Source organism: Suncus etruscus (assembly GCF_024139225.1).
Source record: "Suncus etruscus isolate mSunEtr1 chromosome X unlocalized genomic scaffold, mSunEtr1.pri.cur SUPER_X_unloc_14, whole genome shotgun sequence".
Taxonomy (NCBI): domain Eukaryota; kingdom Metazoa; phylum Chordata; class Mammalia; order Eulipotyphla; family Soricidae; genus Suncus; species Suncus etruscus.
This window is the reverse complement of record NW_026060309.1, coordinates 86,894-113,658: the sequence shown is the minus strand read 5'-3', so window position 1 is coordinate 113,658 and position 26,765 is coordinate 86,894. Positions and strand designations below refer to the sequence as shown.

General features: G+C 43.2%; 1 protein-coding gene across 1 annotated transcript; it reads right to left on the bottom strand.

The window, feature by feature from the left end:
• LOC126000555 (kidney mitochondrial carrier protein 1-like) lies at window positions 1-26,765 on the bottom strand (the record flags this gene model as incomplete). The annotated part of the gene is made up of 6 exons (XM_049767781.1): window positions 26,719-26,765; window positions 13,757-13,880; window positions 10,432-10,579; window positions 7,413-7,507; window positions 3,594-3,679; window positions 1-96 (listed from the first exon to the last, which is right to left on the bottom strand). Coding segments are annotated over exons 2-6 (489 nt in total), but the record flags the coding sequence as incomplete, so codon positions are not given.

The following is a 26,765-nucleotide window of genomic DNA, read 5'->3' as shown; positions in this document are numbered from 1 at the left end:
CTTCCACAATCCTCTTGTTCCCTCTTGTTGATAAATGTTGATAAAGTTTCCAATCATTCCACCTTGCATGGTGTTGCTCTGTGCCTGCATCCGTATCTAGAGATGATTTTAAAGACCACCATGAGAAAGAAAACTAGCCAATGCCTCCTCACCTCCCACTGCAGACCTTTGGAAAATGATTCAATCTCTTCTTTAAAACTATTGAAGGCAATAACTGAAAATTAATTTCACTTTTAGTTGTTGCAGGGGACACACCTGTTGGTGGCAGTGTTTGGGAGACAATGAGGCCTGTGGTGATAGAAATCAAACCCAGGGTCATGCAAGGCATGTACTTAGTCACTTGAGCCACATATCCTCAGCCCTGACCTGTAAATACATTTCTAGGGGCTGGAGTGATAGCACAGAGGCAGGGCATTTGCCTAGTACTTGCGGCTGACCCAGGACAGAACTGGGTTCGAATCCTGGCATCCCATATGGTCCCCCCTCCCCCCACAAACAAGCCTGCTAGGAGTGATTTCTGAGCACATAGTGAGAAGTAACCCCTGAGCTTCACTGGGTGTGGCCCAAAAACCAAGGGGAAAAAAATACATTTCCAAATGCTACTTTTAAATGTTCTCATTAAGGATTGGTTTTAAGGCACTTGGGCATCAATTAAAAACATCTTATCAGGGCAGGGACAATAGTACAATGGGTAGAACGCCTGCCTTGAATGAAGCCAACTCAGAATTGATCCCCAAGTCCACATAAGAACAGGAGTGATCCTGAATGCCTGAATGTAGAGCCAGGAATAAGCCCTGAACACCACCAGTTGTGGCCTGTCTGCACAAAAAAAAAAAAAAAAAAAAAAAAAAAAGGAAAGAAAAAGAAAATAGATTCTAAAAAAATAATAAAAAAAAAAGAAAAGATATTCTAGAGAGTCCTGTATATAGCAGTATAGCAGTATAAAATAATAATTTTAAGAGCCTTTAAAAAAAGAAAATGGTCTACTTCTACATAGATTACTAAGTAGCAATAAGAGAATATGTCAGTAGCTCTGAAGATTTGACACAGTACATCTAAGTGTTCTGTGTACTTGGCAGCACTAAGCATTGGCAAGCATATTTCCTAAGTGAGTTACTCCAAATCTTTTCAATTTTTTCAATTAGTTGAGCGGACCCAGGGTAGTCCCAGAATGCCTTTCACATTTTTTTTTTTTTTTTGGTTTTTGTGTCACACCTGGAGGCACTCAGAGGTTACTCCTGGCTTTTGCACTCAGAAGTTTCTCCTGATAGGCATGGGGGGACCATATGGAATGCTGAGATTTGAACCACTGTCGGTCCTGGTTCAGTTATGTGCAAGACAAACACCCTACCACTGTGCTATCTCTTTGGCCCCCCTTTCATACATTCTTTCACACTTGAACTTACCCACATACTATACAAAGGTTATGGGGTAAATACAACTAAGATTTCAACATCAAAAAAGCATTCAATGCAGCTCTGTGCTGCTTTAAGTAAAGAGAAAAAAAAATGTATTGGTTTTTGGGCCACACCCGGTGACGCTCAGGAGTTACTCCTGGCTCTTCATTCAGAAATTGGTCCTGGCGGGCCCGGAGAGATAGCACAGCGGCGTTTGCCTTGCAAGCAGCCGATCCAGGACCAAAGGTGGTTGGTTCGAATCCCGGTGTCCCATATGGTCCCCCGTGCCTGCCAGGAGCTATTTCTGAGCAGACAGCCAGGAGTAACCCCTGAGCACCGCCGGGTGTGGCCCAAAAACAAAAAAAAAAAAAAAGAAATTGGTCCTGGCTTGGGGGACCATATGGAACACCGGGTGATCAAATCAAGATCCATCCTAGGTCAGCCACATGCAAGGCAAACACCCTACCACTATGCCACCGCTCTGGTCCAAGAAAAATTTTCTTACTAAAAAAGACATGGTTTTCTATAGGACACCAATCTAACCATCTGACAAAACTCCAGGTATACCGGTATTTGGACTGGCATCATCAGGCCTTTTTTTGGAGTGAGTGCATGTAACCCTCCCCTGCCTTTTATAATTCTGGAAGCCCTGACAACCAAAAACAAGCCTCATGAAAGCCACAGTATAATCAATAGTGCTTGGAATTCCAGAACAATTTCAAAATTGTCCAAACAGATGAATGGAAACTATGGTGTTGGGGCCAGAGTGATAATGTAGTGGGGAGGGTGGGTAGGCCAGGTTCAATCTATGGCATCCTATATGTCCTCAAGCCCACCAGGCATGTTTTCTGAGTGCAGAGCGAGGAATAACCTCTGAGTGCCTCTGGATAAAACCCCAAAACAAACAAACAAAAAAACCTATAGTGTTGAAGGCATGGCATCATCAAAGCAACCATGGACTATTTGACAGAACACAGTAGTAGTGTTCCCAGGGAACTGAGTGTACAAGTAAGCACAAGGTCTCATTGCCTGCAGTTTTGCAGTATCACTCATGACCACATACTCCCTGAAGTCTCCTCTAAAAATAGATGCTAATATTGCCTTAGACATTAATCTTAGAAACTGTTTCTCTATTTTTCTGTCCCCTCATATATCCCCTTCCACTTGACACATAACAACCATTGACTTTCCTCAATAAATGTTCATCCAGCCAAGAAGCAGTGACTCACTCCCAAGAGTGCTGTTCCCCAGCTGCCTGATCTACTAAAATTAATGTGTGTTACTGATCCAGGCCACTACGGTACCTATACACAATGGAATGTTACTCAGCTCTAAGAAAAGATTAAGTCATACAACTTGCAGTTATATGGATGGATCTAAAAATGTATCTGAGTAAAGTTAAACAGAGGAAAAGGGACAGGCAAACTGACTTTTCTTTTTTTCTTTTTTTTTTTTTTTTTTGGTTTTTGGGCCACACCCGGTAACGCTCAGGGGTTACTCCTGGCTATGTGCTCAGAAGTTGCTCCTGGCTTGGGGGACCATATGGGACACCGGGGGATCGAATCGCGGTCCCTCCAAGGCTAGCGCAGGCAAGGCAGGCACCTTACCTTTAGCGCCACCACCCGGCCCCCAAACTGACTTTTCTCATAGGAGGGAAAAAAAAAAAAGAAATAGGGAAATAACTAATACCCAATGGCAATAGCAACAAGCATGAGACCGGATTTCCAGTCAGAAGCTTGCCACTGTGGTGGAAGGAGGAGAGAAAAGAGCAGGGGGTTATAATTTGACAATAGTGGAAGGAAGTAGTCACTATGGGGGAGAACAGTACTGAAAGGAGGAAAAGTTGAGAGGAGTGGGAAGGAAATGACATTGGTGGAGGATAGTAAACTGTGGCGAATGGACTGGTGTTAGAAAGTTGTACACCTGAAACTCATGAATAACTTTGCAATTCATGTGGATTCAATAAAAAATAAATAATATTTTTATTTTCTAACTATATTTTTAAAAAGCCATCGTGGCAATTAGATTATAAACACTATCTCTCCAGCTACCAGTCCTGTATTTGTGCAGCCCAGGCCAAAAAAGAAAAGCTCAGCCCTACCTCTGCAACCAAATAGACAGTGACTTTTTTTCATTCTCTAAATGTAATTTTCAATAAACTATAGGGTGCTACTATAAGATAATAGCTCTGCTTACTTTCAAAACATCAGTTGGATTAGCAATGGTTGAGGATATGACTCCGGAGAGAATTCCACACACCACATTTATCAGTAGAGTTTCATCTGTAAACAGAAACATGTTATCTGATTTTTTTTCATACATACAGAGTTCTTAACATAACTCCAACATGTTTAAAGCAAGCATTTACATTTAACTGTTCATCAGCATAAAAATAATTTTGTATTTGTGAGTTAAATAAAAAGATTAGAAATTTTGCTGGCTAACTTGAAAAAAAAAGAATTTAGACCCCCAGCTAACATCATGTATGAAGGTAAAATCCAAATGGATTAAAAACCCTTGATATCAGACCTGATACCATAAGGTATATAGAACACATAGATAAAACACTCCATGACATTGAGACTAAAGGCATCTTCAAGGAGGAAACGGCACTCTCCAAACAAGTGAAAGCAGAGATTAACAGATGTGAATATATTAAAATGAGAAGTTTCTCTACCTCAAAGGAAATAGTGCCCAGGATACAAGAGCCACCCACTGAGTGGGAGAAACTATTCACCAGTACCCATCAGATAGGGGCTAATATCCAAAATATACAAGGCACTGACAGAACTTTACAAGAAAAAAACATCTAATCCCATCAAAAAATGGGGAGAAGAAATGGACAATTTGACAAAAAAGAAATACAAATGGCCAAAAGGCACATGGAAAAATGCTCCACATCACTAATCATCAGAAAGATGCAAATCGAAACAACTATGAAGTACCACTTCACACCAGAGATTGGCACACATCACAAAGAATGAGAACAAGCAGTGCTGGGGGAATATGGAGAGAAAGGAACTCTTTTTCACTGCTGGTGGGAATGTCCCTTTATGAAAAGGGAAATGGAGATTTCTGGGGCCCAGAAGGTAGCGCTAGAGGTAAGGTGTCTGCCTTGTAAACGCTAGCGTAGGACGGACCGCGGTTCGACAGCGTCCCATATGGTCCCCCCAAGCCAGGGGTGATTTTTGAGCGCATAGCCAGGAGTAACCCCCCTGAGCGTCAAAAGGGTGTGGTCCAAAAACCAAAAAAAAAAAAAAAATGGAGATTTCTCCAAAAACTGGAAATTGAGCTACCATACGATCCAGCTATGCCACTCCTAGGGATATACCCTAGGAACACAAAAATACAATACAAAAATCCCTTCCTTACACCTATATCCACTGCAGCACTATTTACCATAGCAAGACTATGGAAACAACCAAGATGCCCTTCAACAGACGAATGGCTAAAGAGACTGTGGTACTGGGCCCGGAGAGATAGCACAGCGGTGTTTGCCTTGCAAGCAGCCGATCCAGGACCTAAGGTTGTTGGTTCGAATCCCGGTGTCCCCCGTGCCTGCCAGGAGCTATTTCTGAGCAGACAGCCAGGAGTAACCCCTGAGCACCGCAGGGTGTGGCCCAAAAACCAAAAAAAAAAAGAGACTGTGGTACTTATCCACAATGGAATATTATGCCATCAGGAGAAATGAAGTCATGAAATTTTCCTACACATGGATGTACATGGAATCTATTATGCTGAGTGAAATAAGTCAGAGGGAGAAAGACGCAGAATAGTATCACTCATCTATGGGTTTTAAGAAAAATGAAAGACATTCTTGCAATAATTTTCAGAGACAAAAGAGAGGAGGGCTGGAAGTTCCAGCTCACTTCATGAAGCTCATCACAAAGAGTGATGAATGTAGTTAGAGAGATAACTACATTGAGAACTATCCTAACAATGAGAATGAACGAGGAAAGTAGAAAGCCTGTCTAGAGTACAGGCGGGGGGGTGGGGGGGGGGTGGGGGGTGTGGGGGGGTGAGGTGAAGAGGAGGGAGATTTGGGACATTGGGGATGGTAATGTTGCACTGGTGAAGGGGGGGGTGTTCTTTTTTTTTTTTTAGAGACAGGGTCTGCTATGTTGCCCAGGCTGGAGTGCAGTGGCTATTCACAGGCGTGATCCCACTACTGATGAGCACGGGAGCTTTAACCTGCTCAGTTTCTGACCTGGACCGGTTCGCCCTTCCTTAGGCAACTTGGTGGTCCCCACTCCCGGAGGGTCACCATATCGATGCCAAACTTAGTGCGGACACCCGATTGGCATAGAGCACACTGCAGCCCAGAACTCCTGGACTCAAGCGATCCTCAGGCCTCAGCCTCCTGAGTAGCTGGGACTACAGGCGAGCACCACCATGCCCGGCAAGGGGGGTGTTCTTTACATGACTGAAACCCAACCACAATCATGCTTGTAATCAAGGTGTTTAAAAAAAGATATTAAATTAAAAAAAAAAAAAAAGAAATTTTGATGGCTAAAAGGATTTTGCTTAGCATTATTTCTTTATAAATAAAAAGGAACGTGAATAACCAAAGTAGTAATTAAGAAATCTGGTCGAGATAAAAATAAGATACAATCCTGGGGCCCGCGAGGTGCGTGGATAACCAAAGTAGTAATTAAGAAATCTGGTCGAGGGGCAGGGCGGTGGCGCTGGAGGTAAGGTGCCTGCCTTGCCTGCGCTAGCCTAGGACGGACCGCGGTTCGATCCCCCGGCGTCCCATATGGTCCCCCCAAGAAGCCAAGAGCAACTTCTGAGCGCATAGCCAGGAGTAACCCCTGAGCGTTACAGGGTGTGGCCCAAAAACCAAAAAAAAAAAAAAAAGAAATCTGGTCGAGGGGCCGGGCGGTGGCGCTAAAGGTAAGGTGTCTGCCTTGCCAGCACTAGCCTAGGACGGACCGCGGTTCGATCCCCCGGTGTCCCATATGGTCCTCCAAGCCAGGAGCGACTTCTGAGCGCATAGCCAGGAGTAACCCCTGAGCGTTACCGGGTGTGGCCCAAACACCAAAAAAAAAAAAAAAAAAAAAAAAAAGAAATCTGGTCGAGATAAAAAATAAGATACAATCCTGGGGCCCGGGGAGGTGGCGCTAGAGATAAGGTGTCTTCTGCCTTGCAAGCGCTAGCCAAGGAAGGACCATGGTTCGATCCCCCCGGCGTCCCATATGGTCCCCCCAAGCCAGGGGCAAATTTCTGAACATTTAGTCAGGAGTAACCCCTGAGCATCAAATGGGTGTGGCCCGAAAAACCAAAACAAAACAAAACAAAAAAATAAGATACAATTCCTAATTTGATAACATGTGGATAGAAGATTAAAGAATATCCTGCATATTTAATTTTATGCATTTCCACAGCATTCTAACTCCTCCACTAATTCCATAATACAGTGTTCTCCCTATAACAAAATTAATTAACAATGGCACATTGGAACTCCAGAGTTCTTAATTCTTTTTTTGTTTTGTTTTGTTTTGGGTCACACCTAGCAATGCTCAGGGTTTACTCCTGTCTCTGTGCTCAGAAATCACTCCTGGCAGGCTCAGGAGACAATATGGGATGACAAGATTCAAACCTGGGTCTGTCCTGTGTTGGCCACATTCAAGGCAAACACTTTACCGCTGTGCTATCCTCCAGCCCCCAGAGCTCCTAATTCTAAGAAATATCTTCACTGCCTTCCTGATAAATTGGTAGTGATCCCTATGACTGTAACAAAATTTAAGTTGGCAAGTATATAATATGTCCTTCAGTTCCTGACATTTTGGAGATGAGGTCAACTAAATAAACTAGAAGAGGACTCCTTTCCTGAGGTTAAATGCCTGAATCAGCTTATCACTAACTTGCATTAAGCACGATTATTTGAGATTCCTCTGCAGCAGTAGTAAAGTCATAAATAAAATGGAGAAGATCTGTTCTGAAGGTCTCTTGAATAAAAGAACAAAATAAAATAACAGAATAAAAGAACAGAAAAGAAGAGACCCACTCACATACCTTCAAGCCGATCCACAAATAGCCGCTTCAGGCTCTGGTAGGTGCCTATCTTGATGGTGCCATATGAAGCTTGGCGCAGCATAGCTGGGGCAATCCTGTAAGACCATTGGGCCAAGAACAGAAACCATTCTTGAAACCCTTACAGGACCACAGGCAGAGAAGCATATTTGCTTTCCCCCGCCAAATTACAGGAAAACAGGTTTCGGTTTCTTTTGGCAGGGAGTGGCACACTCCACTTTATTCCAACCTCTGCGTTTAGTGACTATTCCTGGCAGTGCTGGGGAACTCTATGTGATGCCAGGGATTGAATCAGTAAGTTGCATGCAAAGAAAGTGCCTTGCCTAGTGTGCTGTCTCCTGGCCTTTTCCTCTGCATTTTCCCAATGCAGAGAAGGAAGTTTTTCATCTACACACCAGTCCAGAGCTGAACCTAAGATGAGGCAATGTTTCCCTCTCCCCTCACCTCATATTCTAGGTCACAGAATACTCAACTGAAAATTATTTTCTAGCTTGTCTCTACTCCCAGACACCACCTCAGGTCAAACACTTGACTTCCTTTGTGGCAATTAGCTGTCACAAGCTACTGGTTCCTTTTCTCTAATGCAAGTGGGCATCTTTTCACAATGGAAACCCAATGATGTCAGTCCCCAACTTACAGCTCTTGAGCAACTCTTATATAACCCAGATGCCTCCACAAATCAAGCAGAGACCCTGAGTGAGTGAATGATTGGGTCTTCCAGCTGACAGGAAAAGAATCCTTAAATCTCATAAAGGAGCTGCTATCAGAAGCAAAAGTATATGGTTTCAGTCACTGACTTTTCATGAGAATAAAAAATTCCACATTGGTACATCAAAATATAAAAATATTTCCAAATTGGTGGATGGAAGGGCCAGGAGACATCAGTTACTTGTGAAGTATTAAATAAAATATTAAGATGTGGGGCTACAGACCAGTTGAGGGGGAAAGACCTCTACTTTCTCTTGCCATGACCAAAACTGGTTCTATGCTGTTGCCACAATGGTCCCGAGACCACCAGGAATGACCCTTGTACAGAGTCAAGAGTAAACCTTGAGCACTACCAGGTGTGGCCCAAAGTTGAAAACTAAGAGGCTTAGTGTGGTCTGAGGCTGTCCATATCCTGATGCCATTTTAGAGATCTATCTCCCTCTCCTGACACTCACTAGCATCCACATTACCAAAGCGGAGTCACTGGTGGCCTGAGCATGTACCATGCTCTCTCACACACAATTTGGTTCAAAGTGAATGCAGATCCATACTTACTTCACCTTATCTTCATAATTTCAAAATAAAGTTTCCTTGTTCTTTTTAATACTGGGTTTGTCACTTTGCTAGATCAATAGTCAGAAACAGCTCCTTTAATACTTCCTCTCTGTTAACCCTCACAAATCAATTCTGTTTCCAGAAGACTCAGATCAGACATGTGCAGGATACTATCGATACACTATCTTATTTATTGGGATATACTCAGCAGTTCTCAGGGGTTACTCCTGACTCTGCACTCAGAAATTACCCTGGCAGGCTCAGAGGACCATATGGGATGGCGGAGACTGAACCCAGGTTGGCCCCAAGCAAGGGCAAAGGTTGGCCGCATGCAAGGCAAATGCACTCTCTGCTGTACTAGCACTCTGGTCCCCTCTATTCACTATCTTATCCACAACCCCATCACATCGTCCATTCCATGTTGAGATATGAGTTAGCAGGGGTCAGACAGATAGTATAGAAGCTAAGGTGCTTGCCTTGCACATAGCTGACCAGATTTGATTCCGGTACCCTTATAGTGCCCTGAGCACTGCCAGGATTTAACCCATGCCAGGAGTTGTACAGAGCCAGTACAAGCCCTAAACACTGCCAGTTACAATCAAAATACACATATAAAAACATCAACAGGGCCTGGAGAGATAGCACAGCGGTGTTTGCCTTGCAAGCAGCCGATCCAGGAACTAAGGTGGTTGGTTCGAATCCCGGTGCCCCATATGGTCCCCCGTGTCTGCCAGGAGCTATTTCTGAGCAGATAGCCAGGAGTAACCCCTGAGCGCCGCGGGGTGTGGCCCAAAAACCAAAAAACAAAACAAAAACATCAACAAACACACACATACAAAGTAGTCCATTGCAACACTCACCCATGGGGAGCTTATCATTTTCATCATGGCAAAAATATCAGTGACTCACAGAATAGCCAAAGTAAAGAACTGAATTATGGAGCCTAGAGTATAGTGGGAAGGGATTCTGCTTTGCTTGCAGCTGACCTGGGTTCACTCCCTAGCATTCCATATGGTCTACGACTCAGGAGTACCACCTAGGAGTAAGCACTGAGTACTGCCAAGTGTGGCCCCAAAACACAATGTTTTTTTTTTTTTGAATTTTGCATATTTGAAAAATACTTGAGACACAATTTTACCACACAAAAATATACATATAGAAAATGAGCTGAGAGGCTGGAGTGGTGGTGCAGTAGTAAGGCATCTGCCTTGCCTGCGCTAGCTTAGGACAAATCATGGTTTGATTCCCCACCCCCACCCCGGTGTACCATATATATAGCCCACCAAGCCAGGAGCGATTTCTGAGCGCGTAGCCAGGTGTAACCTCCTGAGTGTCACTGGGTGTGGCCCAACCCCACCTCCCCCAAAAAATAGAAAAAATGAGGCTGAATCTAAAAACAAAGAAATCAACCACACTACTCTTTCCAAATAAGTCTCAAAATTTTTCCCTTTAGGAAGTCAGTCTTTTACACCCCCCCTTTTTTTGTTTTGGGCCACACCCAGTGACACTCAGGGGTTACTCCTGGCTATGCGCTAAGAGATTGTTCCTGGCTGGAGGACTATATCAAACACAGGGGATGGAATCTAGGTCCATCCTGGGTCAGTCGCATGCAATGCTGTGCTATCGCTCCAACCCCATAAGTCTTTTTTTTTTTTTTTACCCCAGAAGTCTTAATCTTAAGTCTATTCATTTGAACAGACATCAAAGATTTAAATACACTAGTACAAAGATTCATTACCCTGAATACAGTGCTTTTAGTCCTTCCTCTCTGCATATCCTCACTAAAGCATGCAACATTCCTCGATACCGAATTTCTCGGAACTTGGAGTCATTCGTTTGGCCTTGAATCTGGAGTCGTGTCTTGGTTAAATCAATTGGAAATGTACCTAAAGTTAAAAAATAATAAAAATCCCAATAAACATGTGAAATGATAAACTATTGAGGAGTAAGACTATAATATAAACTTAGAAATAAAGTTAAACATTCACTTTGGTCACAATAAAAGTTATTTAAAAAAAAAGAATTATTTTTGTTAAAATAAAAAAAAAAAGAAACATGGAAGATTCCTTCCTTCCTTCCTTCCTTCCTCACTCCCTTCCTTCCTCACTCTTTCCTCTTTCATTTATTCCTTCCTTGCCACACCTGGCAGTGTTCAGGGTTTACTCCTAGCTCTGTGTCAAAAATAAGGACACTGGTATTTTTTTGTGTGCTATTATTTTTTCTTTTTATTATATCACATTACTTTTATGGAGGGTTTCTCAGGGGACCATATGGGATAATGGAGGTCAAACTAGGGTGGTCATATGCAAGGCAAGAACTTTAAGGTCTGTAGATTCTCTTTGAAATTGAATAAAATTATTGTATATATTTCAAGAATGCTTTTTCATGGTTTTAACTGATAGTACAGTAGAGAAGGCACTTGCCTTGCACATGCCTGACATGGGTTCAATCCTTGGTATCCTACATGGTCCCCAAGCACCACCAGAAGTGATTCCTCAGCAAAGAGCCACAGTAACCCCTTAGCATAACTAGATGTGGCACACAAAAAAAATTTTAAAAAGGGTAAAAAAGCCTTTCACATCTTTTCAAAAGAAAAGTTGCCATATCAACCCCCTTTCAATGTGTCAACATCTCTTCATCCCCATCTCAGACCCCTGCATCCTTTGAGCCCACTACATGCAACCTTGATTCTAAAGTACAAACCCAAGCATTAGCTTTTTCTCTCTTTATCTCATCTGAGTGATCATCTGGTACTTGTCTTCTTTTTTCAGAAATCTTTCACTTAGTATTATATCCTTCAATTCTATCCATGCTGTTGAAAACATTTATTTCATCTTTTCTTACAGCTGAGAAGCTTTCCTTTATGTATATACACAGTGGCTTTTTTTTCTATTCTCCCATCACTGGTTATTTGGATTCTTTCCATGTCTTAGCTATTCATTTAATAATCAACATAAGGATGCATAAATCATTTCAAATTAATGTTTTTATATTCTTTGAATAGCTCAAGAGGAGTACAATTATTGGATCATATGAAAAGTCTATTTTTATCACCTTGAGAACCACAATATTGATTTCCAAAGACACTGGCCCAGTTTGCATTCCTGTTTACAATATTCAAGGGCTCTTTTTCTCTCTCCACATCCTTGCCAAAATATTTGTTGTTGTTATGGCCTTTGCAAGTTAAGCCTATCTTAGGAGTAAGATATAGCACTACAATTCTGATTTTCCTTTCTCAGGTAATAAATGATGAGCATTTTTTCATGTGCCTGCTAACCATCTGTACAATTTCTTTTCTTTTTTTTCTTTTTTCTTTTTTTTTTTTTTTTTTTGTTTTTGGATCATATTCAGTGCGCTCAAGGGTTACTCCTAGGTCTGCACTCAGAAATTGCTCCTGGCAGGTTCAGGGGACCATATAGGATGCCAGGAATTGAACCACCATCTGTCCTGAATTGGCCACACAAAAGACAAATGCCCTGCCACCGTGCTATCACTTTGGCCCATGTATGACTTCTTTACAGAAATGTCTATTCAATTTTTCTTTACATTTAAAGATGGAGAGGAGGGAAGAAACACACTGGTGCTCAGATACTATTCCTGGCTCTGTTTTCAGCAAAGACCCCTAGATGTACTTGGGGGACCATGTATAGTGTCATGAATGGGACCAGGGTTGGCTGCATGCAAGGCAAGTCCCTTAAGCCTTGTCACTATCCCTCCAGCCACTTCTATTCATTCTGTGAAGGAAGTTTATTTTTATAGTTGAATTTAATGAGTTACCTAAATATCTTATATAATTTACCCCTTATATTTTCTGCAATTCTATAAGGTGTCTTTCAGTTCTAATGTTTTTGTTTGCTATACATAATGTTTATATTTGACTTTTTTGCTTCTGTTCTTCTGCCAATGAAGTCAAGTCTCAAAGCCTAGAATATAAAAGGTCATATCTATACCTATACATGTTTTCCTCTAGGTTTATTACTTCATATTTTACATCGAAGTCATGAAAAAGTAATCAATTCACTAAAATTAATAAAATGCACTTTTAAATAATGATTTGATTAATAATTAATACATTTTAAAATTACTTCTTTGTGGGGCTGGAGAGATAGCACAGCAGTAGGACGTTTGCCTTGCACAACGTTTGCCTTGGACAAAAACCTTATTTGCATGCTCAGAGTAACCTGGGGGTCCTTAGGGAAGCATATGTGTTTAGTACCAGGGATTTGAACCAGGGTTAGCAGAATACAAAGCAAATGCTTTATTGCCTGTACTGTTGCTCTGACCTCATTATGTGAAATTGTGTTTTGTTTTTTAAAATGGTAATTGTAAATTAATTTACAATTTAAATTAATTTACAAAAAATAATTTATAATTAAATAAAACAAAAAAACAGGGTGAGACAATTATGTGGACATGTATGCAGAGAAATATGATCTTTTTATTTTTTAGACTTTTGCCCTACACCTAGTGGTACTCAGGATTACTCCTGGCTCTGTGCTCAGAAATTATTTCTGGAGGTCCAGAGAGATAGCATAATGATAGGGCATTTGTCTTGCAAGTGGTCAACCCAGGACCAATGGTAGTTCGAATTCCGGCATCCCAGATGGTCCCCCATGCCTGCCAGGAGCGATTTCTGAGCGTAGAGCCAGGAGTAACCCCTGAGCACTGCCAGGTGTGACCCAAGAAACAAAAAAAAATATAATAATAATAATAATAATAATAATAATTATCCCTGGAAGGCTCACGACACCATAGGGGGTTGTGGGGATAAAACCCAGGTGGACAGCATGAAAGGCAAACAACCTACACAATGGGATATCGCTCCACCCCCCCTTCTGAAGTATAGTGATTTTTAGTGGAGTCTCTAGGATTAGTTATGTCCATCATTATCATGTCTTTTGCAAATAGCACGAGTTGTATTTAGGAAGGAAAGATTAAAGCCTCATAATCTCCCTTTCTGTAATTGAACTGCATTCACAGTGAACACCAAATATTGACATGAACTTTACAATATTATTACATGGAGGAGAACCAGACAGCTTAGAACATCTGTGATTCCATACCACATTCTGCTGTGATGGAGGCCAGTCCTCCATACACGAAGGGCTTCCAGTTGAGGGTTGACATTCTCCCCGCCGTCCCTTCTCCTTTGAGTCATAGAAACATAGTTCTCCAACACAGTGTGTCCTGGGCACAAAATAAAGAAGCTTCAAAGTTGTAACTTATACAGGTAGTTTCTTCTTTAATTATTTTTATTTGTTTTTGGGCCACACCCAGTGACGCTTAGGGGTTACTCCTGGCTATGCACTCAGAAATCGCTCCTAGCAGGCTCGGGAGACCATATGGGATGCCAAGGAATCAAACCGAGGTCTGACCTAGGCTAGTGCGTGCAAGGCAGATGCCTTACCACTTGCGCCACCACTCCGGTCCCTCTACTTTAATTACTTTTTGGAGGGTGGGGGCACATCCAAAAAAATTTAGTTATTTTTTGAAGGATGGGGTGCTTAGGCCTTACTCCTAACTCTGTGCTCAGGAATCACTCTGTCAGGGCTTAGGGGACCATACTGGATATGGGGAATTGGACTTGGGTCAGGCAAGGAAAGCACCCTACCTCCTCTGCTATATCTCTGGCCCCACAGTCTCTTCTTTAAATTAATGTTTACGGGCCAGAAAAATAGTATGCAGCTGACCTAAATTCTGTCCCCATATGGGATGGTCCAGGGCACCCATATGGGCCCTTGAGCCTGACAGGAGTGATTTCTGAGTGCAGAACCAAGAGTAATCCCTGAGAACTGCTGGGTGTGGCTCAAAAACAAAAATACATAAATTCATGTTTTCAAGCAGCATGCAGTCAGATGCAGGCAACACTTTCCAGAGAGCCTACCTTTTTTTCTTTTTGTTTTGGTTTTTGGTTTTTGGGTCACACCCAGCAGCGCTCAGGGGTTACTCCTGGCTCCACGCTCAGAAATCACCCCTGGCAGGCTAAGGGGACCATATAGGATGATGGGATTCAAACCACCGTCCATCTGCATCTAAGGCAAAACGCCTAATCGCTGTGCTATCTCTCCAGCCCCCAGAGAGCCTACCTTAAACAAACCAAAGCACTCTTAGCTACTACTTTTTTTTGGGGGGTGGGGATTCGAACCACAGTCCTTCACATGGAAGGCAAATGCCTTACCTCCATGCTATCTCTCCGGCCCCATCCCTTAGCTACTATTAAGCCTTTATCAAGTGATTTGATTCTCACACAAACCTTTCATAACCTAATAAACTGTTACCATGCTGTGTGTATACATAGTCAGCAAGCAAACAATGGTCAATTACTAGCTGGTCTCTTACATTTGCTCTTCATATAATAAATATTTGTTTACGGCTGGAAATATCGGACAGAGAATAAGGTACCTTCTTTATATGTTGTCAATCTGGTTATATACTGGCATTTGTGCACTGTCAGAAGTGACCCCTTGAGTACACATCCAGGAAAAAGCCCAGAGCTCCACTGTGGCCTGTCCACTTCCCACAAATAAACATTTTCTCTTTGATTCTGCTTTGTTAGTCCCCCTAGGGGCTCAAAGCCCTTTGGGTGCACTGGAGAAAATTGCCAAAAAGTCATATAAAATGAATATGTAATTTCCTACATTCGCTGGTTTATACTAGTGCCTTGCTCTTTATAGATGTCAGTTCTCTCACTCTCTAATGGGAACTGTGGGGGCAGGTGAGGGTGAAGGAAAGAGGCTTTCTGGGGTCAGAGCCCCACCCCTTCCTTCCTTGGGAACTTCCTCTTAAAGGGGTGGAGGTTGTCTTCAATGACATCACCCTCATCAAAGCAGCCAACACAGCTGATACTTTTACTTGATGAGCTTTTTGGTCTATTATAAGAATTATATCCCACTATCTGCTGTTTACAAGAGACACATCTGAACAGTCAGTATAAACACAGGTTCAAAGTCAAAGGATGGAAAACAATCGTACAGGCAAGACTGCAATGGCCATACTTCTCAAACAACACAGACTTCACACTTAAAAACACCATAAAGGGGCCTGGAGAGATAGCACAGCGGCGTTTGCCTTGCAAGCAGCCGATCCAGGACCAAAGGTGGTTGGTTCGAATCCTGGTGTCCCATATGGTCCCCCGTGCCTGCCAGGAGCTATTTCTGAGCAGACAGCCAGGAGTCACCCCTGAGCATCGCTGGGTGTGGCCCAACAACCAAAAAAAAAAAAAATTATTTAAAGGGGCCGGAGAGATAGTAAGGAGGTAAGGCGTTTGCCTTTTATGCAGGTTAGTGGTTCAAATCCCGGCATCCCATATGGTCCCCGTGTCTGCCAGGAGCAATTTCTGAGCATGGAGCCAGGAGTAACCCCTGAGCACTGCTGGGTGTGACCCAAAAACCAAAAAAAAAAAAGAAGAAAATCATTTAAAGGGGGCTGGAGGACCCGGAGAGATAGCACAGCAGCGTTTGCCTTGCAGGCAGCCGATCCAGGACCAAAGGTGGTTGGTTCGAATCCCGGTGTCCATATGGTCCCCCGTGCCTGCCAGGAGCTATTTCTGAGCAGACAGCCAGGAGTCACCCCTGAGCACCGCCGGGTGTGGCCCAAAAACCAAAAAAAAAAAAAAAAACACCATAAAGGGCAAAAATGGTAATTGTGTGTGTGGCCCCGAACCAAGGATGGTGATTTCTTGGTGGGGGGGGGGGGGGGGGGGAGGGGCAAAACCAAAACCAAACCAAACAAAAAATAGAATTTATATATAACCAACCCTGGTTCAATTCCCTGGCATCACATATAATCCCCTAAGCACCATCATGGGTCACCTCAAAGCAGGAGTCAGAAATGGATGCAAGAAATGGAAGCATGTAAGAAATGGAACTATAACCAGTGTCTAAGTTCTTTTTTTTGGTTTTTGGGTCACATCTAGCAGCGCTCAGGAGTTACTCATGACTCTATGCTCAGAAATAGCTCCTGGCAGGAACAAGGGACCATATGGGATGCCGGGATTTAAACCACCGTCCTTCTGCATGCAAGGCAAATGCCTTACTTCTATGCTATCTGTTCAGCCCCAATGTCTAAGTTCTTAACAAAATATTTTGGAAAGTCTACATTGTCATGATCTCATGCTCCTGTCAGTGATTAACTTCCTGGTTTCCTGCCTTTTATTTGTTTTGCTAGTTTAGCTTTAATGAGATTTGGCTACTTTTTCTTTTATTGGTTTTAGTTAAGGTTTCAGTTAGCTAATAACCCAGAGGTTCTGGGTTACACTCACGTGGAAACTTGGTAGAACTCCAAGTTAGCTATTTCCCAGGCAGGAGACTGGCCTCTGCATGGTTTCCAACCACAGATGGAGCAGACACTCATCAGTGTTCCTGGGAAATACCATCACAATAAACTTCCAAAAAGGAGTAACCACTCCAGCAACCCTGATTAAATTGGGAACATCCAATAACATGACTATCTTCTTATCCTCTCCCTCTCCATTCCTCAGAATTTCCAAATAAAATCTGCTTTTGTTAAAAATAGAAGTTAGACTGAGGAGGGTAAAACTTCAGAGCTTCTTTCTTAATACTAGGACTAGATACCTGAGCAGTGAAGATGACTATACTTTCCCAAATTAATTGTTGCATCAGAGAAACAATCCTTTGCTTTAAAGAACAACCAAATAGGAGATGGAGGAAGCTTAACAGGCTGGAGTGCATCCTTTCCATGCAGCAAACTGGGTTTCCGTGCTTGCAGGCTCATGGTCTATTCAGTACTGGGGGGGGGGTCACTGAGCAGTGATAGCCCGGCACTCTACCAGATGTGCACTCCACGAGAACTAATAACAGAGGAGGAGATATCAAAAAGCTGAGTTTAGGGGCCGGGCGGTGGCGCTAAAGGTAAGGTGCCTGCCTTGCCTGCGCTAACCTTGGACGGACCGCGGTTCGATCCCCCGGTGTCCCATATGGTCCCCCAAGCCAGGAGCGACTTCTGAGCACATAGCCAGGAGTAACCTCTGAGCGTTACTGGGTGTGGCCCAAAAACCAAAAAAAAAAAAAAAAGCTGAGTTTATATTTTGCACATAGTAGGTTTGGATTCCATCCCTAGCACCACCTGGTCCCAAGTACAGACCAGAATAGCCTAGGAACACTATTGGATGTGGCCTCAAACCCAAAAAATAAACACCCAATAGTACAGAGGTTAAGGCACTTGCCTTGCATGCAGCCAACTCAGGTTTGATTCCCAGTTATCAAAGCTGTAAAAAAATAAGCTATCTGGGCCGGGTAGGTGGCGCTGGAGGTAAGGTGTCTGCCTTGCAAGCGCTAGCCAAGGAAGGACCGCGGTTCGATCCCCCGGCGTCCCATATGGTCCCCCCAAGCCAGGGGCGATTTCTGAGCACATAGCCAGGAGTAACCCCTGAGCGTCAAACGGGTGTGGCCCAAAAACCAAAAAAAAAAAAAAAAAAGCTATGGTCTCAAGAGCACAGCCGGAAGTCATTCTGGAGTGTATAGTTAGGATTAACTATAATCCCCAACCCCTGAGCATCACTGAGTATAGTCCAATAAAAAAAAAAAAAAGCATCCATAGTTGGTCAAATATACAAATAAGAAAAATTTCAAGAAAAGACTGAAGAGAATCTTGGCTAGGTGAGCAGTACTGACCATAGCTAGCTGGATCAGGGCTTCAGTGGCTCAAGCTAAAATCTCAGATCAAAAATTTCAAGAAACCAGAACATTTCTTTGCTTCTGACCTATGTAGGGGTGAAGGGTTGAGGGGGGAGTGGTATATGGGAAAGGTATATACAGCAGTTCTTATATACATTCCTTAACTTCTGGTATAATTTGGGGGAACAGTATCAACTACACTAAAATGTCCAGGCTGACAGACCAATACAGTCAAGAGAAGGATGTATCCTTGACAATCACCTGTGTTTAGGCGTCTGAGAGTCAGGGAAGGAGTTAAACATCTGCAAAAATTCCATTGTCAGGAAAGCCTTCCCACTCTGCACTCTTTTTACCCCATACCCTTCAGTTGAGTTAGACTACAAGTCTAGACCCACTACTATGTTACACTACTATGTAACCTACTATGTATAACCTACTATGTAACTAAGGTTACTATGTAAACTATATGTTACTACGTGTAACATATAGTTAACTAAGTGTACTAAGTGTAACATATAGTTAACCACAAGGTCCTCAACCACCACCAGGAAGGAATAGCTCAAAGCACCTCCTTAACTCTTTTGTAACATCTACAAAGAGTTAATTAAATAGTAATTGATGCTGGAGCTTCTGAGAGCTTTACAAATTTCCCCTATAAATTAATTCTGCACAAATCTTTTTTATTTTGTTTTCCCTTTTCAGCCTGCGATCTTACAGTTATAATCCATCAGTCTCTAAACTTCTGTGTGCTCATAAATCTTTGTTCCTCACAAAGCCGCCTTTCATAGTCCCTTTCCTTTTTACTTCTCCTTCTTTGGAAAAGAACTGATGAAAAATAAGCTCAGCAAGGACGTCGGAAACGCAGGTTTAAGATATCTTAAAAATTTGAGGCCCGGAGAGCATAAAAACCGGCTATCCTTTGCAAAAGCTGGCTCACTGTGTGTGACACCAGGCGGGGAAAATCCGCGAAAGTACACCGGCCCAGTGGGGCTCAGCTGTGAAAGACTGTGAGTGTGACCTGTCTATGTCTGTCTACTGTCCTCTTGCGTGAAACTCTTGCGAGTGGGGCAAAAAGAGCCTCCAGAAACCTCGCTCGCCCAGACGCCATTTTCAGGGAGGGACTTCAGAGCATAAAAAACCGGCTATCCTTTGCAAAAGCTGGCTCCCTGTGTGTGACACCAGGCGGGGAAAATCCGCGAAAGTACACCGGCCCAGTGGGGCTCAGCTGTGAAAGACTGTGAGTGTGACCTGTCTATGTCTGTCTACTGTCCTCTTGCGTGAAACTCTTGCGAGTGGGGCAAAAAGAGCCTCCAGAAACCTCGCTCGCCCAGACGCCATTTTCAGGGAGGGACTTCAGAGCATAAAAACCGGCTATCCTTTGCAAAAGCTGGCTCCCTGTGTGTGACACCAGGCGGGGAAAATCCGCGAAAGTACACCGGCCCAGTGGGGCTCAGCTGTGAAAGACTGTGAGTGTGACCTGTCTATGTCTGTCTACTGTCCTCTTGCGTGAAACTCTTGCGAGTGGGGCAAAAAGAGCCTCCAGAAACCTCGCTCGCCCAGACGCCATTTTCAGGGAGGGACTTCAGAGCATAAAAACCGGCTATCCTTTGCAAAAGCTGGCTCCCTGTGTGTGACACCAGGCGGGGAAAATCCGCGAAAGTACACCGGCCCAGTGGGGCTCAGCTGTGAAAGACTGTGAGTGTGACCTGTCTATGTCTGTCTACTGTCCTCTTGCGTGAAACTCTTGCGAGTGGGGCAAAAAGAGGCTCAGAGGAGCACGGCCGCTCCGCTTCGCTACGCGGCCGTGCACTCTTTCTAAGGAAAGAACTCCATTGCAACAAGAAGGAAAAATCACACTAAGAACGGCGTTATATCACAGAAGCAAACATTTCTCTCTGGACTGTCTTCTCTGTTACATGCTCGGGCCTAAGATTTGACCCAGTGTGAGGCTTCATCCACGGAGGACTCCCCTCCCTTAGAGGCAAGTCAGCCCATCCAGAAAGGGAGGAGCCAGAGGAGTGTGCTGCCTACATCATATAGACAATGAATACCACTACAACACGTAGAAAAACCCACAATACAAATGTGACAATGGGGAAACAGCGCAGGCCAGCATCAGACATAGAGAATGAAGATGACAATTCTGAGGACCAGATAATGACTGAACAACTAATCAACCTCTCAGATAAGGACTTTAGACTAGCAATATGGAAGGTGCTCAACAGACTCCAAGAAACCATGGATCGAGTTGAACAGAACACTAATAAGAACCAAGAAAATATGAAGGCAGAAATGACAAAACTCCAAACTGAAATAACATGTCAACTAACAGGCCTGAAAAACTCAGTAAACGAAGTGAATGACAAAATGGATAAGCTCTGGGACAGGGTATCAGAAGCTGAGAATAGACTTGGTGCTGTGGAAGATGAGATACATAACAATTCCATACAGCAGGAGAGATTGGACAAAAAACTTAAAGCAAATGAGCAGACAATGGAAAAATTAGTCAAAGAATGGGAACAGACGAAAATAGAAGTCTATGATAAGATCAACAGAAACAACTTAAGAATCATTGGAGTCCCAGAGACCCAGGAAGAAAATTTCCAGGAAGAATCAATGGTCAAGAACATCATTAAAGAGAAACTTCCAGAGCTAAAGAATATATGTGATCAAATCCTGCATGCCCGAAGAGTACCAACCAAAAGAGACCCCAGAAAAACCACCCCAAGACACATCCTAGTCACAATGACAAATCCCACAGATAGAGACAGAATTCTGAAAACAGCAAGATCAAAAGGGGAAATCATGTTCAAGCAAGCTTCCCTGAGATTTACAGCAGACCTGTCACCAGAAACGCTCAATGCCAGAAAGCAGTGGTGGGATATTGTGACAAGACTGAATGAAATGAATGCTTCACCCAGAATACTATACCCAGCAAAACTCACTTTCCGGTTTGATGGAAGAATACATGGTTTCACAGACAAAAAACAGCTCAGAAACTTCACAGACACAAAACCAGTCTTAAGAGAAAAACTGAAAGACCTAATCTAAGACAAGACTACCCAAAAGACACACCAAATTTTGAAATAAAGATGGCGTTAAATCCCAGGACAATTCTTTCTCTCAACGTCAATGGACTAAATGCACCAGTTAAGAGACACAGAGTGGCTAAATGGATCAAAAAACTCAATCCAACCTTCTGCTGCCTACAAGAAACGCACCTGAATAGTCAGAACAAACATAGACTCAAAATAAAAGGCTGGAGAAAAGTTATCCAAGCAAACAACACCCATAAAAAAGCTGGAGTGGCCATACTAATATCAGATAATGCAAACTTTATACTCAGGAAGGTTGTAAGGGACAAAGACGGACATTTTATATTAATCAAGGGGTACGTAGAGCAGGAAGAATTCACTCTCCTAAACATATATGCACCGAATGAGGGGCCAGCAAAATATTTAATACAACTGCTGACAAATCTGAAAAATAATATCAACAACAACACAATAATTGTGGGGGACCTAAACACGGCTTTGTCAACACTGGACAGGTCAACCAGACTGAAACCCAACAAGAATATACTAGACCTGAGGAGAGAAATGGAAGAAAGAGGCCTAGTGGATATATATAGGACACTCCATCCCCAGAAACCTGGATACACATTCTTCTCCAATGTACATGGGACATTCTCCAGGATAGACTACATGCTGGCACATAAAACATACCTCCATAAGATCAAGAGGATAGAAATTTTGCAGACTACCTTCGCTGACCACAAGGCTCTGAAATTATTTGTGAACTCCAAAGGGACTCAGAAGAAACACTTTAACACCTGGAAGTTAAACAGCCTCATGCTCAATAACCAGTGGGTCCGAGATGAAATCAAGGAGGAAATAAAAAGGTTCCTGGAAACAAATGACAATAAAGACACAAACTCTCAGAACTTATGGGACACAGCAAAAGCAGTACTGAGAGGAAAATTTATAGCTTTGCAAGCACACATCAGGAAGGAAGAAGGAGCTTACCTGAGTAGCTTAATGACACAGCTAATAGAACTAGAAAATGCTCAACAAAAGGACCCAAGAACAGGAAGACAGAAGGAAATAACAAAGCTGAGAGCAGAAATCAACGAAGTGGAAACTCAAAAAACAATCCGAAAGATCAACGAAAGCAGAAGTTGGTTCTTTGAAAAAATAAACAAGATTGATAGACCACTGGCAAACCTAACAAAGAAAGAGAGAGAGAGAAACTTGATAACTCGTATCAGGAATGAAAAAGGAGAGATCACTACTGATATGACAGAGATTCAAAGGGTAATCAGAAACTACTTTGAAAAACTCTACGCCACTAAAAATGAGAACCTGGAAGAAATGGATAAATTCTTGGACTCTTATAATCTTCCACGGTTGAAGGAAGAGGATGTAGCATATCTAAACACCCCCATCACCATTGATGAAATTAAAACAGTAATCAAATGTCTGCCGAAAAACAAAAGCCCAGGTCCAGATGGATTCACTAATGAATTCTATCAAACTTTCCAAGAGGAACTACTGCCAATCTTGGCAAGACTCTTTCATGAAATTGAACAAACAGAAACACTTCCAAATAGCTTTTATGAAGCCAACATCACCTTGATACCTAAACCAGACAGAGACGCTACCAAAAAAGAAAATTACAGACCAATATCACTGATGAATGCAGATGCAAAGATCCTCAACAAAATCCTGGCAAATAGGATTCAATGCCTCATTAAGAAGATCATCCACTACGATCAAGTAGGTTTCATCCCAGGAATGCAAGGCTGGTTTAACATCCGTAAATCTATCAACATAATACACAACATCAATAACAAGAAAAATAAAAACCACATGATCATATCAATAGATGCAGAGAAAGCATTTGATAAGGTCCAACACCCATTCTTGATCAAAACTCTCAGCAAGATGGGAATGGAGGGAACCTTTCTCAATACAGTGAAGGCCATCTACCACAAGCCAGTGGCAAATATTATCCTCAATGGAGAAAAACTGAAAGCCTTCCCTCTAAATTCTGGCACAAGACAAGGCTGTCCTCTCTCACCACTCCTATTCAACATAGCACTGGAAGTACTTGCTATAGCGATTAGGCAAGAAAAGGATATCAAGGGAATCCAGATAGGAAAGGAAGAAGTCAAGCTCTCACTGTTTGCAGATGACATGATACTCTACTTAGAAAACCCTAAAGACTCTATCAAAAAGCTTCTAGAAACAATAGACTCATATAGCAAGGTGGCAGGCTACAAAATTAACACACAAAAATCAATGGCCTTTCTATACACCAACAGTAATAAAGAAGAAATGGACATTAAGAAAACAACCCCATTCACAATAGTACCACACAAACTCAAATATCTTGGAATCAACTTGACTAAATATGTGAAGGACCTATACAAAGAAAACTATAAAACTCTGCTCCAAGAAATAAGAGAGGACACACGGAAATGGAAACACATACCCTGCTCATGGATTGGCAGGATTAACATCATCAAAATGTCAATACTCCCCAAGGCATTATACAGATTTAATGCCATCCCTCTAAAGATACCCATGACATTCTTCAAAGAAGTGGATCAGACACTTTTGAAATTCATTTGGAACAATAAACACCCTCGAATAGCTAAAGCAATCATTGGGAAAAAGAATATGGGAGGAATTACTTTTCCCAACTTTAAACTGTACTACAAAGCAACAGTTATCAAAACAGCATGGTATTGGAATAAGGATAGGTCCTCAGATCAGTGGAATAGGCTTGAATACTCAGAAAATGTTCCCCAGAGATACAACCATCTAATTTTTGATAAAGGAGCAGGAAATCCTAAATGGAGCAGGGAAAGCCTCTTCAACAAGTGGTGTTGGCACAATTGGATAGCCACTTGCAAAAAATTAAACTTAGACCCCCAGCTAACATCATGTACAAAGGTAAAATCCAAATGGATTAAAGACCTCGATATCAGCCCCAAAACCATAAGATATATAGAACAGCACATAGGCAAAACACTACAGGACATTACAGGCATCTTCAAGGAGGAAACTGCACTCTCCAAGCAAGTGAAAGCAGAGATTAACAGATGGGAATATATTAAGCTGAGAAGCTTCTGCACCTCAAAGGAAATAGTGCCCAGGATACAAGAGCCACCCACTGAGTGGGAGAAACTATTCACCCAATACCCATCAGATAAGGGGCTAATCTCCAAAATATACAAGGCACTGACAGAACTTTACAAGAAAAAAACATCTAACCCCATCAAAAAATGGGGAGAAGAAATGAACAGACACTTTGACAAAGAAGAAATACGCATGGCCAAAAGACACATGAAAAAATGTTCCACATCACTAATCATCAGGGAGATGCAAATCAAAACAACGATGAGATACCACCTCACACCCCAGAGAATGGCACACATCACAAAGAATGAGAATAAACAGTGTTGGCGGGGATGTGGAGAGAAAGGAACTCTTATCCACTGCTGGTGGGAATGCTGTCTAGTTCAACCTTTATGGAAAGCGATATGGAGATTCCTCCAAAAACTGGAAATCGAGCTCCCATACGATCCAGCTATACCACTCCTAGGAATATACCCTAGGAACACAAAAATACAATACAAAAACCCCTTCCTTACACCTATATTCATTGCAGCTCTATTTACCATAGCAAGACTCTGGAAACAACCAAGATGCCCTTCAACAGATGAATGGCTAAAGAAACTGTGGTACATATACACAATGGAATATTATGCAGCTGTCAGGAGAGATGAAGTCATGAAATTTTCCTATACATGGATGTACATGGAATCTATTATGCTGAGTGAAATAAGTCAGAGAGAGAGAGAAAAACGCAGAATGGTCTCACTCATCTATGGGTTTTAAGAAAAATGAAAGACACCCTTGTAATAATAATTTTCAGACACAAAAGAGAAAAGAGCTGGAAGTTCCAGCTCACCTCAGGAAGCTCACCACAAAGAGTGATGAGTTTAGTTAGAGAAATAACTACATTTTGAACTGTCCTAATATTGAGAATGTATGAGGGAAATGTAGAGCCTGTTTAGGGTACAGGCGGGGGTTGGGTGGGGAGGAGGGTGATTTGGGACTTGGGTGATGGGAATGTTGCACTGGTGATGGGTGGTGTTCCTTTTATGACTGAAACCCAAACACAATCATGTATGTAATCAAGGTGTTTAAATAAAAAAAAAAATTATATTACTGCCCAAAAAAAAAAAAAAAAAAAAAATTTGAGGCCCGGAGCGATAGCACAGCGGGAGAGCCTTGCAATTGGCCAACCCAGGACGGATTCCGGGTTCGATTCCCGGCATCCCATCCGGTTCCCCGAGCCTGCCAGGAGAGGTTTCTGAGCGCAGGACCAGGAGTAACCCTTGAGCATCGCTGGGTGTAGCCCAAACTCCAAAAAAAAAAAAAAGCTATCTTAAAAATTTGTTATCGCATTCATTAACATGCCTATCTGTCCCCTGGGTCACAAAACTTGATAGCGGCAAAGAGAGAACCAGAAAGCAAGCCATTTAACTTTTCTTGCCCCCCCCCCCGCCCCCGGGAGAACCAGAAAAGCAGACGGAATCTGCAAGACAATCAGCCAGTCAGTCAGTCAGGCCCAACTGTGTGGCGCAGAAACAAAAAAATGCAGAACACTGCGCTGATACCCGTGACATGCCCCGCACCTAAAGAAAGAAGAGGCTGGGATTGGAAAGATAGCACGGAAGTAAGGCGTTTGCCTTCCCTGCAGAAGGACGGTGGTTCGAATCCCGGCATCCCATAGGGTCCCCGAGCCTGCCCGGAGCGGTTTCTGAGCGTGGAGCCAGGAGGAACCTGAGCGCTGCGGTGTGACCCAAAAGCCAAAAAATAAAAATAAAAGAAGAGGCTGAAATCCAGAGCTACGTTCACTCATCCAGCAAACGAACTCGGCCCGCTCTTGCCAACGTGAGCGAGCTAACCTAGTGGAGGGGTGCAATGCCAAGTCCCCCTTCGGCCAGGGGGGCGCACAGAAGCAGGGGAGACCCACTGCAGAGCCAGAAGCGCTCGCCAAGACGCCAGAACGGACTCCACATGCTGACTGCAATCAGGCGACGCTTCGGGGAGAAAAGGTGCTGCGAGGAACGACTGCGCAGCCTGGAGCATCGCGCCCCGAGGAGCGCGCCGGCACTGCCGGGGAACCCGAGAGCAGCCGCCGCCGCCGCCGCCGCCGCCGCCTCCTCGGCACGTCCAGTCACGGCCACGCTCTCCGGGACACCGAGCCAGCGACACCGGCAGAGTCCCGCGTCGATGGGGCGGTCCGAGGAGCCGCTGAAGAACGGGAATGGTTCGACCGAGGGGGACTCGGCGCAGGTGCACTTCGCGGCTTACCTGGAGCGCTTACCTGGCGGCCGCAATGGCCCGGCACCTTCTCCTAC